The 19,083-nt window shown below is 40.1% G+C and overlaps 1 protein-coding gene across 1 annotated transcript; it reads left to right on the top strand.

Moving 5' to 3' along the window:
* Nucleotides 1–1,062: 1,062 nt before the first annotated feature.
* Nucleotides 1,063–1,242, top strand: LOC118850489 (small integral membrane protein 20-like). Its single transcript, XM_036759921.1, has one exon. It carries the CDS (start codon nt 1,063–1,065, stop codon nt 1,240–1,242), a length of 180 nt encoding a protein of 59 aa, XP_036615816.1.
* Nucleotides 1,243–19,083: the final 17,841 nt, after the last annotated feature.

Here is a 19,083-nt window from a genome sequence, read left to right as displayed (position 1 = left end):
CAGAGCAGGATCTCAGACCAGAGAGTTTTCAGAGGGGATGGTAAGGAACAGGGGTATCATAGGCATATTCCACCTCTTCAGGAGAGGAACCTCTCTCTCTGTAGACTCTTCAGGTGGAAAATGACCTTTTCTAGTCCTGACCCTTCCATATATACCAGAGTTTTCTTCTGTATGGTGATTTGTTTCTTAATAATAGGTGAATACTGGTCCTAGTTGGGAAATTGCATTCAGAGGTTCTACCTCTGAACCAGACTTGCATAACTTGACAGTAGACAGGGGCCAAAATTAAAATAGGCTAAACTTCTTCAGGTCACAAATAGGTTTTTAGTGGCTCACTTTCCAAGTAAAGGTATAATTAATGATTAAACTATTTTGCAAATAAACCATAATTTTTTTACAAAGAGAAATTTCAGTTTATATCAATTAATTATACTATTCCTTAAGATTTTTATCTATCATGAAATCACATTAATGTTAAAAACCACTTTGCTAAGCAGTACAAGTTTCAATACATTTTCAGATTTTCTTACTGCTTACTAAAATTTAGTTAATGGGCCTTATTACACTTCTTTTCAGCAATCACTTTATTGTACTCTGGAATCATGCTTGAAATAGATTTCTTTAGAAATCCGAAAACTAACCTGACTAGCTGCCTCATTTCTGAGTTTCCTTTCTTGAAAAACCATTGTTCCCCACTGAGATTTTTCAACAATTTCCATGCTTTATTTTGTTTTTCATTAGTATCCAATTTGCTCAACTCAGGATGTTTTGATTCAAAATGGTGATGAAGATTGTATTCCTTCAGAGTGGCTATTAGTTCTCTGCAAATAAGGCACAATATTTTGTCTCTCTGGATTAAACACTCTGTGTTCTGATTTGCTCTTACATTTCTCTTTATCACCCATTTTACAAAGTTACCCCCAAAACTTTAATGTTAGAACCAAAAAATCTCCACAGCAACTGATCTCATATAAAGAAATACTGTGGATGCCTCACGTGTGTGGTGAGCATGGCCAGCGCTTCTGGGTGGGTGACTTGTGCAGGGCGTCCTGATCTCTGGTCATGTTTTACAACCTGCTCTCAGCACTGATTTTTGCCAGCTTTGCCTTCTTCTTGGGCACAGCCCACTACCCCATCTATTTTTGGCCCCTGATGAGAACCAAGGAGTACAAGCTAGAACAAGCCATAAATCGGGCTGGTATTGTCCAAGCAGATGTGCAGTCACCAGGATTGAAAGTGTGATCTGTTCCCTTTGGAAGGAAGTGAAGAGGCTTGTGTCTGATCCGAATGGGAAAATAAACATCTTCATATGCTCTGTGCTGCAACAAATATAGATCATCTCTGTGGAGTGACAACTGAAGAAGACACAATTTTTATAATGGAGTTAATCCTAGTAGTTTCCACAAATATTAATTCCAAGAATTAATATTAATTTTTCCCGACGTTTCACAATACCTTTAATGCAAGCTACACTATTAGATAGTTGGGGGCGGGGGATGAATTTGTTAATCTCTCCATTCTGGGTAGAAAATAGACCTACTTCTTATGCAGTCTTTACAACCCAATTGTTATGATTTAAATATGGGAAGTATGGCATACTTGGGAAGATCCTTTTAGTGTCTTGTGTGTTGCCATTTCTCAAATAAGATACTGAAATGAAGATTTCAATAAGCTGCTTCATGGGATATGAAAATGCCAGAGCCAAGAAAACCATTTTGGACTCTACTCTGTTCTGTTTATTAACAAGCACAGTTCATTTCAGTCATGTCTTATTGAAGACTATTTAGTTTTTGAATGTAAATATGAAGTACTGTAAATGAGCGGTAACATGATTTAGTGGAAGGAGTATTGGGTCTTCAGTCAGAATACCCGAATTTGTGTTTCAACTTTCCCACTTACAAGCTATGTGATACTAGATCCTGTCTAGGTCTCAGTTTCTTCTCTTGCAAAAATGGGTGCATTGGACAAGATAATATGATCCCTTCTAGCTCTAACATTCTATGATTAAGTTACTTTGCATACATGGTAGAAGTAGATGTAGGATCAATACAGGTATAAATGTGTACATTAAAGTCATTTGTTTAACTTAAAAAAAGAAATACTGAAGTAGTGTCTCACCTTGAAGAGAAAGCCAGACACTTATGTAACTTGGAGCGCAGCTGTGCAGTGAAGGAGAAGAAGAAATCCTTGCCTTGTTGCTGCTCATCGCATAGTGGCCATTGGTTGCTTTAGAGTGTGGCCATACTCACTTTATTCCTTTTCAATGCCTGTAACATTTCAAAACACAGCAAAAATGGTTGAGACAGACTGATGATGGTTGGTGGCTGTGGGTCATGTGACACACAGGGGAGAGTGAGCAGTGGCAACCCAGCTGCCAAGTTACATGATGGGCACAATAGTGACTAATGGAAGGTGGGTTAAGGGGGGCACCCACTGACAAAGCCCTTGTTACATCTTTATTTTCATTTACGTCCTCTACATTTTTTCCAGGCAGCCTGAAATCTTTTGGCGGGCCACAAGCGGCCCACGGGCCATTATGGTGTTCAGGTCTGCTCTAAACATTTCCCTTGGTAAGCTCTCCTCCTTGGATCTGTTCTCCAGATTTCTTCTTTTTCTTACCTCAAGGGTGGCCAACCAGATACTAGAGTCATACAAAACCCATGTTACCTGGTCAAAAGGGCAGGACAGTCAGTGATCCTGGGATGTTACTACACTTCTGGACACAGTGGGGCATTGTGGTACTGTCACATACTGGGTAGGGGCCTTGAAATGCTCTTTTCCTTAAATTTTAAGCAAATGAATGAGAAATGAAAACTCTCTAAGCTATTCATGTTTGAACAGTATGAAAATTTCCATTTTCACCTCAACGTCAGTTCCTTGGAGCGGGGGGATTCTGTCCTCTTTCTCTGTGCCAGCAGCCTAGACAAAGTACCTCAGAGGCACCTCTCATCTGTTCACAAACTTATTTGGCCAAAGACCGGATCAAAATAACAGGGGAGGCAGGGAGCAGGAGGTTGGCATCAATTTCAGCTCAGCACCAGGGACTAGGGTCATTTAATTTCCCTGTAGTGCTGATTTTAGTAACTTCTCACTGTGCTACACAGGCCACTCCCTCTCACACTCAAAACCATGGCTTACAAGCCTCCGTGGGTATATTTGCTTTTCTATTCAGGGAGAAGATGCAATTAACTCAAAGCAGACACCTTTAATGAAAGAGCATAAGAAAATACAAAGCAGTAGAGTATTATCTCTGGAGCTGGGACACGTTTGACTCACAATTGCATCTATCCACATTGGAAGAATGACTACCCAGAGGAATGATGGTTGTATATTGGGCATACATAAGCAGCTCAACTATGCTGAGCTCACATACACTTAAAGATCTGGTGACACCAGGTAAAGAATCAGGCAGACATGAGGGGAAATCTGGCCTCAGGCCTTTGTTAGCTATGTGACTGTGGTTAAGTCATTTCACCCTTGTTTGTCTCATCCATAAAATAGGGGTCCTAATGGCACCTACTTCCTAGGGTTGTTATGAGGATCAAATGAGATAATCATTTTAAAGTGCTGAGCATAGTGCTGGCCACAAAGTAAGTGCTATCTAAATGTTAGCTGTTTTACACACGCACACACACACACACACACACACACACACACACAGAGACAGGCAGATAGACAAACAGACAGTCAGACAAATGGATGGGCCAATGGATGGATGGCCATCCCGATGGACAGATGGACAGACAGATGAATAAATGGATGGATGAATGGATAGATAGATCCTGAATCATATAAGTACAGGTTAAAAGAATTTTCAGGAGTAGGAAGGATTGAACCTCAGATTTGGCTTTAAAGAGTGCTGACTACTAGGAATAAGTGGAGGAGCTGATAGAATCCCTGAGACCATCTCTTCAGCTCTTTCCTAAGGCCACAGCTCCCCTGGCACCCAACTCCCCTAAGGAGGAAGGCCAAGTCCTAGTGATTCTACTACCTTTGACCCCTAGGAGGAACTAAGGTTCCCTTAATTTCAGAAGTTTCTGAGAAGACCCTAGAGAATCTTCAAACAAAGATTTTATTGTTGTATCCACCCCACATGTACATCTCTGTCTAGAAAGGACACCTTGTGTCCTAGAAGCTAGCCATGATGCACAGCTGTGTATTGACGGACTAAGGAGATTGTAATTGGTTTTCAAAAAAAATATCAGTTGGCAGAGGGAACTACTATCTCAGCTAAGTATCATTTAAGGTTTGGCAGAAGGGAGATCGCTTCCCCCCCACATTGAGCTCACTTCCTACATGCCCTACAAGGCCAGTCACACCCACTGGGTAGGACATCACTAATGACATGGAGATGAGGAGGAGGCAGACACAGGGCTGAGCCTGCACCATGTCTGAGCAGGATCTCAGCCCAGGGGTGGGGGTGGGGAGTTGAAGAGGAACAGTTATATCACAGACACATTGCATCTGCTCAGGACAGGAACCTCTCTCTCTGCAGATGCCCTAGGGGGGAAATCCCCTGTTCCAGCCCTGACTCTATTATGCATAGCAAGGTTTTCTTCAGCATGATGGTTTATGTCTTAATAGCAGGTGAATACTGGCCTCAGCTAGGATTTTGCCTTTTTAGGTTCTGCCTCTAAATATTTTTTTTAGGGCTTCCATAGAAATTCTCCTCCTTGTATCTGTTATCCAGTTTCTTTCTTCTTATTATTCTGCAGGTGGTCAAATGGATACTAGAGTCATTCAACATCCAAGTTACCTGATATCCAGGACAGGACAGTCAGTGACCCTGGACTGTGACCCCATCTCTGGACATGACGATGCATTTTGGTACCGTCAGATACAAGATCAGGGCCTTGACATGCTCTTTTATTTCAACTATAAGAAAGTGCAGGAGAAAGGAAAAATCTCTGAGCGATTTGAAGCTAAACAGGATAAAAATTTCCACTTTAACCTCACCATCAGTTCCTTGGAGCAGGGGGATACTGCCCTCTATTTCTGTGCCAGCAGTAGAGACACAGTGTCACAGAGGCACCTCTCATCTGTTCACAAACTTGTGTGGCCCAGTGCCAGCGTGAAATGGCAGGGAACAAAGAAAGGAGAAGACTGACATCAATTCCAGTTTAGCCCCAGGGACTGAGGTCACCTATCACTTTCCCTTTGCTAATGACATTATCTACTTCTCACTGTGGCACCTGGGACACTCTCTCACTCTTAATACTCCAGCAGAGCTATGTTGCTTTGAGGTCCCTAGCCTCTCAAAACGGTATCTTATGAGACCCCATGTGTATATTTCCTTTTCTTCTCAGGAGGAGGATGAAAGGCATTCGAAGCAACAGCATTTAATGAAGTACCATAGTCAAACACAAAGTAGCAATATAACATTGTCTTCTTTGAAACTGGGGCACCTTGTTCTATACGTACTCACATTCACATTGAAAGAATTTTTACACTTAGGAATCACATATGGGTGTACACAGGCAGCTCACATGTCCTGAGCTTCCATATATGTAAGCAGCTGGTGGTCCCAGTCATTCCACCTGCGGGGTCTCAGCCAAAGTCTTCAGCTGAGTTATGCTTTTTGCTCATAAGAGCAGTAATAAGCTCTGCTCTATTTTTTTAGAGTATAATCCAGTGTCTAAGAACCAGCGCTTTTAATGAGAAAGAAGTTCCTTTACATATACAATGTTGTCATAGGTTCACCATAAAGAGCTAAGTCTTTTAGGGCTTGGAGTCTTAAGTGGTAGGGGCTATTTTCTTTTTGAACACATACCAATCACTAAACTACAGCCTGAAAAAAAATTTATTTTTGAACTGATTTCCTACTAACAAGTTCAAAGTCCTCCTCAGCCTCTATCTGGCTTTGGATTTCATTTTAATATTCATTTCCAAATGCTTCTTTTTGTAACAAAGGATATAAAAGAGAAAGAAAAGATCATATCAGCAAAAGTAATCAAGGCATCAATCAAGACTGGTAAGTAATGTTCCATGCCCATAGACCCACACTCTACCCCATTGACCACTAGGAGGCACTGTAGTTACATTAAAATTCAGGGCTGTCTGGGGAGGGGAAACCGTGTGTCCATGCGGGAAGGGAAATAGAAGCCTTCAAAGACTTGCTTACTTTATCTACCACTGATGATCAGCTAATTTTGAGAAGGAAAACACGTCTTGGCAGCTAGCCCTGACTTATAACTTTGTACTCAAGGACAGAGAGCTTGTGGTGAGGAGGTCTTTATTTCCTGGTGGCAGAGGAGCAACTGTCACAGATAAACACCATTAAAGCTGCTGGGGAATGGGATTCATAACCCATCCCATACATTCACTTGGCTGGCCAGCCAAGGGCTGCCTCACCTGCTGGGCAGATGGCAATGAGAGAGAGAGAAAGAGAGAGAGAGAGAGAGAGAGAGAGAGAGAGAGAGAGAGAGGATAGAACAGAAAAAAGATGAGGGAGGCAAGAGAAAGAGGAGGTCCTGTGTCATGTCAGGATACTCTGAGATTGGGGAATGAGAAGGGGCAATAACATTGCAGAAACACTATACCTATCATGGGCAGGATTCCCAGAACACTACCCCTTTCACCCCAGAGCTGAGATAACCTCTTCCAAGAACAAGTTTGTTCTTGGCATAGAAAAGAAATTGCTATGACTCCAATATAAATTTCATCCTAGTATACATGTGTCCACTTCTTTCTTCTTTCTGCACACATCCAATGGTTACTAGTTACTCAAACCCAAGAGCGTGCTGGTAAATATCTAACAATTGGCTTCACACCCTGTCACACACATCCTAAGTGTATTAAGCAATTTATTAGTTTAATCTGTATTATTAACATTTTATCCAACACTTTCTTAAGTCTATATAATCAACACAACAATAAATCCAGCCTTGATTTGAGTATTTATCAATTTCTGAGGTATAAATGCTCATACTGAAAATTTAATAGTTGATTCTCACCAGTAGATAGGTACTGTCTCCGGCACACCCCTGGCCAAATTTTGAGATACCTAAATCTTTGGAAAGGGATAGGCAGTGACTGGGGGTTGTAAGCCCATCTCTGGACCCAACAGAGTCTTGGTACCATCAGCAGTAGAGTCTCCAGATGCTGTTTTACTGTTACAATAAGAAACTGAATGCAAAAGGAAATAATTTCTGATTGATTCATTGCTGAGCAGTAAACGCACTTTCATTCCAATATGTCCACCATTCTTAGGAGCAGGATGACTCAGCCCTGCCTCTCTGTGTCAGTAGCAAAGTCTCAGAGCTGGGGAATCTTCTCCCCTTTGCTCATAAACTTGCCCATCCCCAGACCAAGAAGCCATATCAAGGAAGACAGTGTGCTTTCATAATTTTACCTCTGTCTCAAAGACGCTAAATATTGTCATGTAACAGTCTCTTAATGAATCACTTAGTCACCACTCAGGTCAACCAGGTGCTGTCGCATCTGTACCAGCCTTGTACAGTAACAGAAACAAAGCAATAGCTTAGAAGAGTAAGAGGCAGGCTCCCTCATCTTATCATCCTGACTTCTGACTCTCAGGACCTGATCTGTAAATACAAGGTGTCCCAAAAATTGTAGTGCAATGTTAAGCTTTAATAGCTTAAACATATATGCATGTAATATATATTAATGCTATACATGTACACAGTTTGGTATATACTGTATGTAGTATAGTGTATACTTTAAACTACACACTCAGATATACTATGCACAGACATCTATACATACAAATATATCTATAATCATCTGTATAATAAATATCTATATAGATATATTTGTATGTATATATCTGTACGTAATATATGTATACACATAGATATATAGAGATATCTATTATATAGATATAGCTGTATAATTATATACAAGTTGTATAATTATATAGATATAACAATATATATTATTTAGTTTTACCTGTATGTATAGTATATGTGCATACATATTACATATAATGTATACATACTCTGCGTATATATATATATGTATGCATTGATGTATCAATATCTATTATATAGCTATATAATTACACTACTGTTAGGATAGGTTATGTATATAATATGTATACATACATATCTATATCTGTACACAGTATAGGATATAGCCCTTTCCTGTTAAATTTTCAGATTCAGCCGGGAATGACAATACTGTATTATAGGAGAAAGCATAAGACTTAGAGGCAAGGGATCTGGGCTCACATCGAAGTTCACTACAGCACGATAACATTTGGGATGTCACTTAATCTTTTTAGGTTATAGTTTTCCTATTTTGTAAAACAAGGGGGAGGGAGTCAAGTAGATTATGGCTAAGGCCCACTTCCTAGCCTCAAATCTAAGTCTTATTATTATAGTTCCTTTTTTAATGGGATTTTTATTTGCTTATTGAAATCACACACACACACCACACACACACACACACACACACACACACACACACACACACAAATTATCCTTCCCTGATGTCTGATAGGCTAGTCGACTCACTCCTCCATGAAAACTCTGCATACACATACACATGCATATAACTCACTACTTTGATCTTTTCCCTCTCAAGTGGAAGGCCTTCCCTGCTCTTCTTAGTCTTAAACTTAAAATTCTCCATGGTAACACTTTGATTCCATTCTCCCCCTGCCCCTTTTTAGAATTGAGTCTTCCCATCTTGCTCAGGCTGGATGTACAAGGATTAATCACAGCCCTCTTAATGATTAATGATCAGCATGAACACTTTGACCTGTTCCATTTCCAACTTGGTCTAGTTTGCCCCTCCTTAGGAAGCCTGGTGGCCCCTTATTACCATATCGACCCTAGACTTAATGTAGACATGCAATTGTCTCAGCCCCACTGTACCTAAGAACTCCTAAATTTAAGTGATCCACCAACTTCATCCTTCCAGGTAGCTGAGGTTATAGGCATGCACAAAAGCAACCAGCTTAGACCCTATTCCTCCAAAAAATCTTCTGTGATCATCTCAGGCCACAGTGATATTTTCCTTCCTTTACTTCTCATAGTACTGATTGCTAGCATCACTCATTTGGCCTTGTATCATATATGACTTTGTGACATCCTATTTCTTAAACTTGTTCTTTGGCTTTATGGGTGTCGGGATGAAGTAAACTTTGAAGTCACCCCTGTTTACTCCTCTTAAATAGTTTGAAAGACACATTAGTGCTGATACCTAGCCTTACACCTTTTTTCTTTCCCACATAGGACCTATCCAGTGCCGTGGACAATTTTGACTAAAGCAGCATACAAGCCTATGTACAAAGTAGATGTCCAATAAACATGTTAAATGAAATATTTGTTGAATTATTTGGGACCCTCTGGAACCCAGAGCTGCCTTGTTTTTCTAGCAAGACACATGTAAACGAAGCCATGATATTCTACTAAAACTAAATTTCACTGAAAATTTCTTTATTCACAGTAAAATAAAGTGGCATTATATATTTTACATGAAATTGTTTAGTATTTTGGGACCTCAGAAAGCTTTATGTACACTTATGTAGCCCTTAAGTTAGAGGTTGCTAAGAAAAAGACACAGGTTTCTTTAGGGGACTCTATTCTGGTTTGTTGAACCACCCAACACAATGTAAAAACCTTCTGTCTTACACAAATTAGTGCGTTTTCCCCAAATCACTGGGTACATCCCTGGTTCCCAAAGCTTGAAGAATGAGTACACTTATTTAAAGGACAATGGAAAAAGAAATGAACCAGTGGAGATGAGAACGGTGAGCACTGAACGATCATCCTACAAAGTCCAGTGTAAATCACAGTATGCAAACAGCTAGAGCTCTCATAGTAATTCTTCTACAATACGTGCCTCCTCTAAAAGCTCCCATGATATCTCTTAGAACCATGACCCATCATCGTTTATGTCCTTTTCCCTGCAGTTATTCTCAACTCTCAGCTAATGCCTGCCATCTTTGTTTATGACTCTCAGGGGCCAAAGTTTATCTCAATGCTTTGTTTAGAGATTCTGTTGTACTAATCCACTGCCTTCTGCCAGTGGTGACTCAGCCTCAATGAATAGGTACTTTCTCTCAGAGATGTAAGGATATTCCTGGAATTCATTTTTGGGGGCCAAGGACCCAGGGACTTCCCTACCACTCTATGTAAAGATTTAATGCAATGCCAACAAAATACCATTCGTGCTTTCCTTTGCTCCCAAAGTATCAGACTTCCACCACTTTCTTACTTCATGAGAGCAAGCTCAGCTTGAAGAAGCATTCCATTTTTCCCCTTATTGGCTTTTGGATCCTCCCCAAGAACAATACAGCTCCCCCATTCAGTTTCCAGTCTTCTTGCAGTCTCTTATGATAATGCCAAATCAGGGCCAAGGGAAAGCCCATCAAAACCCCACAATGCTTGCAAAATCAGCAGTAAGAGAATAGATGAGGGAAGGACAACAAAGTTTCCCATTTGAAAATTCCATCATACCTAGAACTGGAAAGAAGATTGACTTTTCAGCTGAATACCTAGTTAGATATCTCGCTCCATGAGTGTTTGTGAAGAAGTATAAGGTTAATGGGGACTCTTAAGCTATGGGCTTTTGTAGATGCAGAACCACTCTGCAAGGTGCAAGGAGAGTTCCTAAAGCCCTTCAATTACCTTTTGGGTCCAAAGCCTGGGGCCAGAGAGAAATTATCTATCTATCTATTTTTCTTTCTTTCTTTCCTTCTTTCATTCTTTCTTTCTTTCTTTCATTCTACTAAAGAGGAACAGAGATACTCTAGATACTCTAGTTAAAATGTGCATTTTTATGCCAGAAACCTACACCAAATGTTCTTCTTTGTGTTGAATATGAGAGAGCTGGTCCCCTGAGTAGGAAATCATTGGTAGATAATGGTGCATGAGGAGTATGGAAAAAGCACAGAATTAGAAAGGTCAGAAAGTGATCAGTGATGAATGGCCACCATTGGTGGGAAGTTGAATTGAGCTATAGATAGTGAAGTTGTGGAAGGCAAAGACAGAACAGGAGAACAGCAACCTGTGACACTTGCTAAGGGCAGTTGTACATGAAAACTTTTAGAAAATAACAACAAACAAACAAAAATGAAAAAAATAAAAAAACAAAAAACTCAAGAAAGTTAGAAAAGGCTAATGGATTTAATATTAGAGATGTGTGTGTGTGTCTGATTTTTTTTTGGTGGTGGTTGGAGAAAGCTACCTCTTTCCCCTTTGTTTCACCAAAGAAAGAAGTTAATATAAGTCTTTTATTCCCCCCACCCCAAACTTAGCAATTCTCTTGTGGCAGATATTTGTTCAGAATAAAATAAAAATCAGCTTAACCTCATGTTGAGACAAAGCCTGTTACAAGGATGTAAAGCAAATACACAGGATATTTAAAGAGCAAACAATTACTAACAGCAGCAGTGCCAGTTCTCCAGCCATCAATGAGGCAGTAGATGACGAAGAGGAAGGAGAATGGATGCAATTCTCTAGGTCCCACAGAGCAGGAAGGCTGGTAGAGACAGGCAAACAGGAAGCTTTATCCAGGCAGATCACTCCTTAAGAGGATCAGTGAGTCAAACAAGGTTTTAACTGTTCAAGATCATATTCAGTTTGGGGTAGCATCATTCTTCATTTGTAATCAGCTGATAACCAGTGGCATATGGGCCCACACCCTGAACTCCATTCTTTTCCATGGAACTTGAAAGTTCACAGGATTCCCCCTTATTTCCCCTGCCTCCATGCTGTGTGGCTCCTGACATTAATGCTCTTTCCATCCTTCCTTCCATCTCATGAAAAAAAAAAAAAAAACAAGCAAACCCAAAACTAGGCCCTATGCTTCTCATTGGTTCCTTTGCTGATAAAGGTTTTCTTCATTTCTTTAGAGAGATTTCAGTTGCATGGTGATGTCCCAAGCTACATATTAAGAGTTGGAGGCAATGAAATGGAGTTAATAAAGAGAATACTCTTCCTAGTGCTTTGTAAAAGGGATAAAAACACCACAAAAGTTTGGGGAAGTGGTGGAATCAATTGCAGAATTTTTTTTAAAGGATGAAGAAGACCTGGACATGTTTGTAAGTATCTAGGAAGGGACGAGTGGATAAAGAGAAATTAAAGATAAGAAAGAATGATAGAGGTGGGATGTTTTCAGAGTAAACAGGTTGGGATTAGATTAAGACTATAGGAAAAGGGTTGACCTTGCCAAGGAGAAGACACATCTCTGCATCTGAGGCTGAAGCAAAGGAATAAAAAAATGGAGTGGTGACATATACACTACTGGAGGTGGAACTCTGAATTAGTGCAACCACTCTGGAAAAAAAAAAAAAACAACTATGAAATATACTAGAAAAACAAAGAAAGTCAGCAAAGAAACTTATTAAGATAAAAACTTTAGTAATTTAGCAGGATAAAAAGTAGATCTCCAAAGGCATTAGCATTTCAATATAGCAATTAAAAGGGAGAAAAATGACAAGAAGAGAAAGCTCATTTAAAATAATTTCATAAAGCACAAATTATTTGGGAATCAATAGATTATGACATTCAATATAATAAGACTATACACACTCTTTATAGAAATAAAGATTAATATAATTGCACAGATATATGTACATATCATATATTTGTGTATATATGCATATATGTGTGTATATACATACACAAGGAAAGGAGGTTAATGGAACTGGCTAGATAAGGAAGAATCAGAAACAACTGAATTCAATTGCTCAGAGTGCAGTAAGTTCAAGAACACAAACAATTTGGGGGAAAACCTCTATCTGGTAATAATGACTAAAAAACCAGAAAGCAGTTTATCTTATAAAAACTTTTAGACCAACATTTAGCTTGCCCTAATACGTTTTAAATGTACACTTGACCTCAATACAAAATACTATTTTTAAAAAAATGGATGGAAATGGAAGGAAGCATCTATCAAAATGATGAGTAGGAAGAAGACAGCAGAGGTAAAATAAATAAAACAAATTATTTTTATTTCACAACACTGAGAAGTATTTGAACAAACAAAATCAATGCAATTAGGATGAGAAGAGAAACTATCAAATGGGAAAGAATCTTTGCATCAAATATCTCTGATAAGGGTTTGATATCCAAAACACATAGGGCATTAATACAAATACATAAAATCAAGGGCTATAAATACACAGTCAAAGAAAATAAACATAATTCTCAAAAGAATTACAATCTTCTAACAGTAAAAATGAAAGATTGCTTCAAATCACTTATAATTAAAACAAAAGTAGTCTGAGGTCACTTCATTCCCGCACAAATTGAGAAAGGTGACAAAGTCAATGTTGAAAGTGATGAGGAAACACTAGCACACTGAAATGATGGTGGGTGTTCCATTCATTCTGAAAATTAACTTAGAATTATGCTGAAGAAAGTGACTAAGTTGTCCATCCTCTTGCATGCAGAAATCTCACTACTAGGCATGTACCCCAGAGAGGTCAGGAAAGAAAAGTCCCATGTATACTAAAAATATTCATATCAACACTTTTTTTGTGGCAACGAAGAACTAGGAACTACTTCAACTGGGACACCACAAACTGAGAAATGGCTAAACAAGTGGTTGTAAGTGAAGGTAAGAGAATAATATTTCTCCAAAAGAAACAATTGCTATGAGGAATTCAGAGAAACACAGGAAGATTTTTCTGAACTGATGCAAAGTGAAGCTTCACTCTGCATCAGTTCAGAAAAATAATGTATAATGACTATAAGAATATAGAAAAATAATATCATATAATTATAATACATATATTTGGTTCTGGAGAAGAAAGGAGGAAATCCCTCCTTTTTTCATTTGAGTGTTGAGGGACTATGGCTATAGAGAAATCAGCATGCTTCCAGAATTGGATAATGTGTTACTTGATTTTTTTCCCTTTCTTTTTTTCCTTTGTGACAAAGAAACACTTGCTGGGTAGGGGAGAAGGGAGAGAGTATATTCAGAAAAGTCTGTGATGTAAAAACAAAAGACATCAATAAAACTTTAAAAAGAAGAAAAATAATTGAAAGAATATCTGCAGTATTGGTAGATTTAGGATTCATAGGCCATTTGAACTATTTGAGAAATGCTTCCTAGTAGAAAGAAAATTTAAGTAAGTTCTCAAAGGTAAGAAAGGAGAATGAGGCTACATATTGGCCCCCTTCTGGGTTGATCGAAAATGCATAAAGATGACTATTGATTAATGTAAAGCTCAAAATTCCCTCTCTCTTTTTTTAATGACCTGACTAAACATACAATCATCCCTTTTGGTAGGAGGCAGCAGTCCCTAGGAGTGCCTCATACCTGAGAAAAAATCTCTCCTCTTCTATATCCACTGCAGACCAGCATTTCAACTTGACACATCCTGGTGCTTTAAAATTTGGTCAAAACTGCAATGTCACAGTCTTAGACTACATAGGAGTGGGTATAACCTCGGTGTCCTAGCTCCAGGCTTAGCACATTCTAGAGAAAGAACCCATGTTGAAGAGAAGCTCCAAACCTCCCCTGACACCAGCATGAACACCAGATTTCTCTATTGTGTGACATGCTGTATCCTGGGGACAGGTAGGGCCTAGACTTGTAGGAATAACATGGTCCTGCCTCTGTTGGAGCCTAGCTCCAAGCTTTTCTGTCATGTTTTTAATATCAGACTAACTCTCAAGATTTGTGTACTGGCTTCTTTTTTTAACCTTTTCTCATAGTCCCTTGGATGCTGGAGTCACCCAGACCCCATGACATCTAATCACAAGGACTGGACAGAATACAAATCCAACACGCAAGCAGAATTTGGATTGCGATAATCTGTGCTGGTATCGACAGGACTCCAAGATGGGACTTCAAATAATGTTTCACTTCAATAATAAAATGCTCATTGAGAACACTACTATTTCCAGTCCTTCAGGTCAAGCTCTCCAGAATATTCTCTCTTGTATCTTCACATTGAATCCTTACAGTCAGAGGACACAGCCACATATCTCTTGGCCAGTAGGGAGGCACAGCATTGTAAAGTCACCTGCTTTCTGTGCACAAACCTTCCCAGTCTCCAGCACAGAAAGCAGCAGGAGGAAACCTGGGACGTGAAATGTTGGTCTAGGAGATGAGGAGAGCCTAAAGAAGACAACAAAGTCATAGAGCCTACAACAAAAGCCTCCAAGAAAAAACATGGACTGGCCCCAGGCCATAGAAGGACTCAAAAAGGAGTTGGAAAAGCAAGTTAGAGAAGTAGAGGAAAAATTGGGAAGAGAAATGAGAAGGATGCAAGAAAACCATGAAAAACAAGTCAATGACTTGCTAAAGGAGACCCAAAAAAATACTGAAAAATACGCTGAAGAAAACAACACCTTAAAAAACAGACTAACTCAAATGGCAAAAGAGCTCCAAAATGCCAATGAGGAGAAGAATGCCTTGAAAGGCAGAATTAGCCAAATGGAAAAGGAGGTCCAAAAGACCACTGAAGAAAATACTACTTTAAAAATTAGATTGGAGCAAGTAGAAGCTAGTGACTTTATGAGAAATCAGGATATTATAAAACAGAACCAAAGGAATGAAAAAATGGAAGACAATGTGAAATATCTCCTTGGAAAAACCACTGACCTGGAAAATAGATCCAGGAGAGATAATTTAAAAATTATTGGACTACCTGAAAGCCATGATCAAAAAAAGAGCCTAGATATCATCTTTCAAGAAATTATCAAGCAGAACTGCCCTCATATTCTACAGCCACAGGGCAAAATAGAAATTTAAAGAATCCATCGATCGCCTCCTCAAATAGATCCCAAAAAGAAATCTCCTAGGAATATTGTCACCAAATTCCAGAGCTCCCAGATCAAGGAGAAAATACTGCAAGCAGCCAGAAAGAAACAATTTGAGTATTGTGGAAACCCAATCAGAATAACCCAAGATCTGGCAGCTTCTACATTAAGAGATCGAAGGGCTTGGAATGCGATATTCCGGAGGTCAATGGAGCTAGGATTAAAACCTAGAATCACCTACCCAGCAAAACTGAGTATCATGCTCCAAGGCAAAATATGGATTTTCAATAAAATAGAGGACTTTCAAGCTTTCTCAGTGAAAAGACCAGAACTGAATAGAAAATTTGACTTTCAAACACAAGAATCAAGAGAAGCATGAAAAGGTAATCAAGAAACGGAAATTGCAAGGGACTTACTAAAGTGGAACTGTTTTGTTTACATTCCTACATGGAAAGATGATGTGTATGATTCATGAGACCTCAGTATTAGGGTAGTTGAAGGGAATATGCATATATATATATATATGTGTGTGTGTGTGTGTGTGTGTGTGTATGTATATATAAATATGTATAGGTGGATATATATATAGATATATGTTTATGTATATATATATAAGTGAATGTGTATGTGTGTATATATCTATGTGTATATGTATGTATGTGTATGTATGTGTATATGTATATATATGTGTTTGTATGTATATATATATATATATATGTAAAAGAGAGAGAGCAGACACAGGGTTAGTTGAAGATGAAGGGAAGATATCTAAAAGAAATAAAATGAAATTAAGGGATGAGAGAGCAACATACTGAGAGAGGGAGATAGGGAGAGATAGAATGGGGTGGATTATCTCGCATAAAGGTGGCAAGAGGAAGAAGTTCTGTGGGAGGAGGGGAGAGGGCAGGTGAGGGGGGAATGAGTGAACCTTGCTCTCATCAGATTTGACCTGAGGGGGAATACCATACATACTCAGTTGGGCATCTTACCCCACAGGAAAGAAGAGGGAGGAAGATAAAAAAAAAGTGGGGTGGGGATGATGGAGGGGAGGGCAGATGGGGGTGGACGTAATCAAAATAAACACTTTGGAAAGGGGACAGGGTCAAGGGAGAAAATTCAATAAAGTGGGATGGGTTGGGAAGGAGCAAAATGTAGTTAGCCTTTCACAACATGAATATTGTGGAAGGGTTATACATAATGATACATGTGTGGCCTAGGTTGAATTGCTCGACTTCTTTGGGAGGGGGGGTGGGAAGGGAAGAGGGGAGAGAATTTGGAACTCAAAGTTTTAAAATCGGAGGTTCAAAAACAAAAAAAGTTTTTGCATGCAACTAAAAAATAAGATACACAGGCAATGGGGCGTAGAAATTTATCTTGCCCTACAAGAAAGGAAGGGAAAAGGGGATGGGAGGGGAGGGGGGTGATAGAGGGGAGGGCTGACTGGGGAACAGGGCAACCAGAATATCAGCCATCTTGGAGTGGGGGGCAGGGTAGAAATGGGGAGAAAATTTGTAATTCAAACTGTTGTGAAAATCAATGCTGAAAACCAAATATGTTAAATAAATAAATTTAAATTAAATTAAAAAAAAGAAATAAAAAAAAAGAAATACAATGGATTTCAAAGGCATCATAGTATTAGCTGCAAGCGTTCCCAATGCCCCATGATCGACTTCCTCTACTCCCTGAGAATATTCAGATGCCAAATTGGGAATGCCCGATGTATATATCGGCTGCACGTATGGCTAATTTAAGGGTGCTGTTTGTCTCTTGCAGACAGAGAGTGAAAGTCTGGGTAGAACATTCTAGTGCAAATTTCAGAAAGAAAGCCTCTCTTTCATCACCGTTCGTTTAGGTCGAGATTCTATTCTCTTTTCGCTCATCTCCATGATGACTCTCTAGCCTTGGAAGGAAGGCATAGTAGGAACAGCACATGAGTCCTGCTACAGCACTTCCTTGTCTCTTCCCATTTGGGTTCTAGCAGCAATGCCATGGGGGAGATCTTTGAAATGGTGGGAGACAAGCCAACCCCTCTTTTCTGTGGGCAGAATGTCTGGGTCTCCAGCAGGGGCTCCTTGGAAACAGGGAGTTACCTGATGGAGATGTTGCTTCTGCTGCTGCTGCTTTGGCTGCTGCTGCTGCTGCTGAGGCTGCTGCTGCTGACTCTGAGGATGAAGAGGATGAGAAAGCTTGAGGATTGTGAATGACTTGCAAGCCAAAAGGGAGAATAGAGTAGCAGGGAGGAGGTCTCCCAGCTTTACATTCTGTTTGCACCTCTAAGTCCTTCTCATATTTCTTAGGAATAGAAACAACTCTTCTAAGCAGGCTCAGTGGATCCAGGCCCTCCAGACTGCCTTGAGAGTCTAAGCTAAGGTTTTGCCTTTAGCTGCTGGGGCATCAGAGAAGTTGGATGATGTCCTCAGGGTCACAGAAGCAAAACCTCGATCCCTTCTTCAGGATTCCAGGTCCAACACTCTAACTTCTGTGCAATATTACCTGTGCTCACAGATGCAGTGGACTCGGCTTGGCTGCAGTCAGAAAGACCTATGTCCAAATCCTCTCCTGGGCCACTTTTTGGTGTGTTAGCTCAGGAGAGTCACCTCACATCTCTTTTCCTCAGAAAATGCTTAGAGATCCTAAGTGGCAGAGGAGGTGCCCATTGCTCTCTGTAGAGAAACTGGGAAAAGTCCTTGCCTTGAGTCGCCTGCATCATAATCCTAGCTAGCATTTGCATAGTGCTTGAAAGTTTGAGCCAGTTAGCAGGGAGGCAGATGCGGAGGTCACTGCCATAGGAAAGAGTCATGAGAACCACAATGTGGGTGGCCACTTTCCTCCCGCAAGGGAGAACGGACAACCACTTCTTGCATTTGTTATCCTGGGGACGGCCTTCATGTGTGGGTGGGACATAATGGCTGGAGAGGTCACTTGCTAATCTCAAATTTTGTGACTCTGAGTAAGTGGATGGAAAGGGAAGGATGAAAAGGATTCTTGAGAAGACTGGGGAACCCATTGGGTAAGGAAGGGGAAAGGAAAGAAGCTGCTGATAGACTCTTCTGTCCACAGGGCAACTGTGGACAAATCCGATTTGAAAATCCATTGAGCTGAACCTCCATGCGTTCCTAACAGTCCTCCTAAGAGCACTCTCGGCTCGGTGAAACCTGGCCATCCAAGGGAGTCCATCAGAGAGGTGAACCCTGGGACTTCAGCGCTGCCAGAGCCAGCAAGGGTTAACAGGGCAGAATTGCAGGCTAGAAGAGTTCACACCTCCTCTGGGAGGCCCTACAGGGGAGGGGCCACCTCCTATAAAAGCAGACCATCCTTCCTCCCCAAAGCACTACCTTCACTGAAGCTGAAGTCTCTTCATCTCAGCCCCTGCAGAAAAGAAGCCACTGGAGAGAGGGGA

Source organism: Trichosurus vulpecula, chromosome 5 (genome assembly GCF_011100635.1).
Source record: "Trichosurus vulpecula isolate mTriVul1 chromosome 5, mTriVul1.pri, whole genome shotgun sequence".
NCBI classification, from domain to species: domain Eukaryota; kingdom Metazoa; phylum Chordata; class Mammalia; order Diprotodontia; family Phalangeridae; genus Trichosurus; species Trichosurus vulpecula.
This window is presented reverse-complemented; position numbering and strand designations above follow the sequence as displayed.

Coding starts and splice junctions, on each gene's coding strand:
- LOC118850489 (XM_036759921.1), top strand. CDS start 1,063: ATGTTTTACAACCTGCTCTCAGCACTGATTTTTGCCAGCTTTGCCTTC.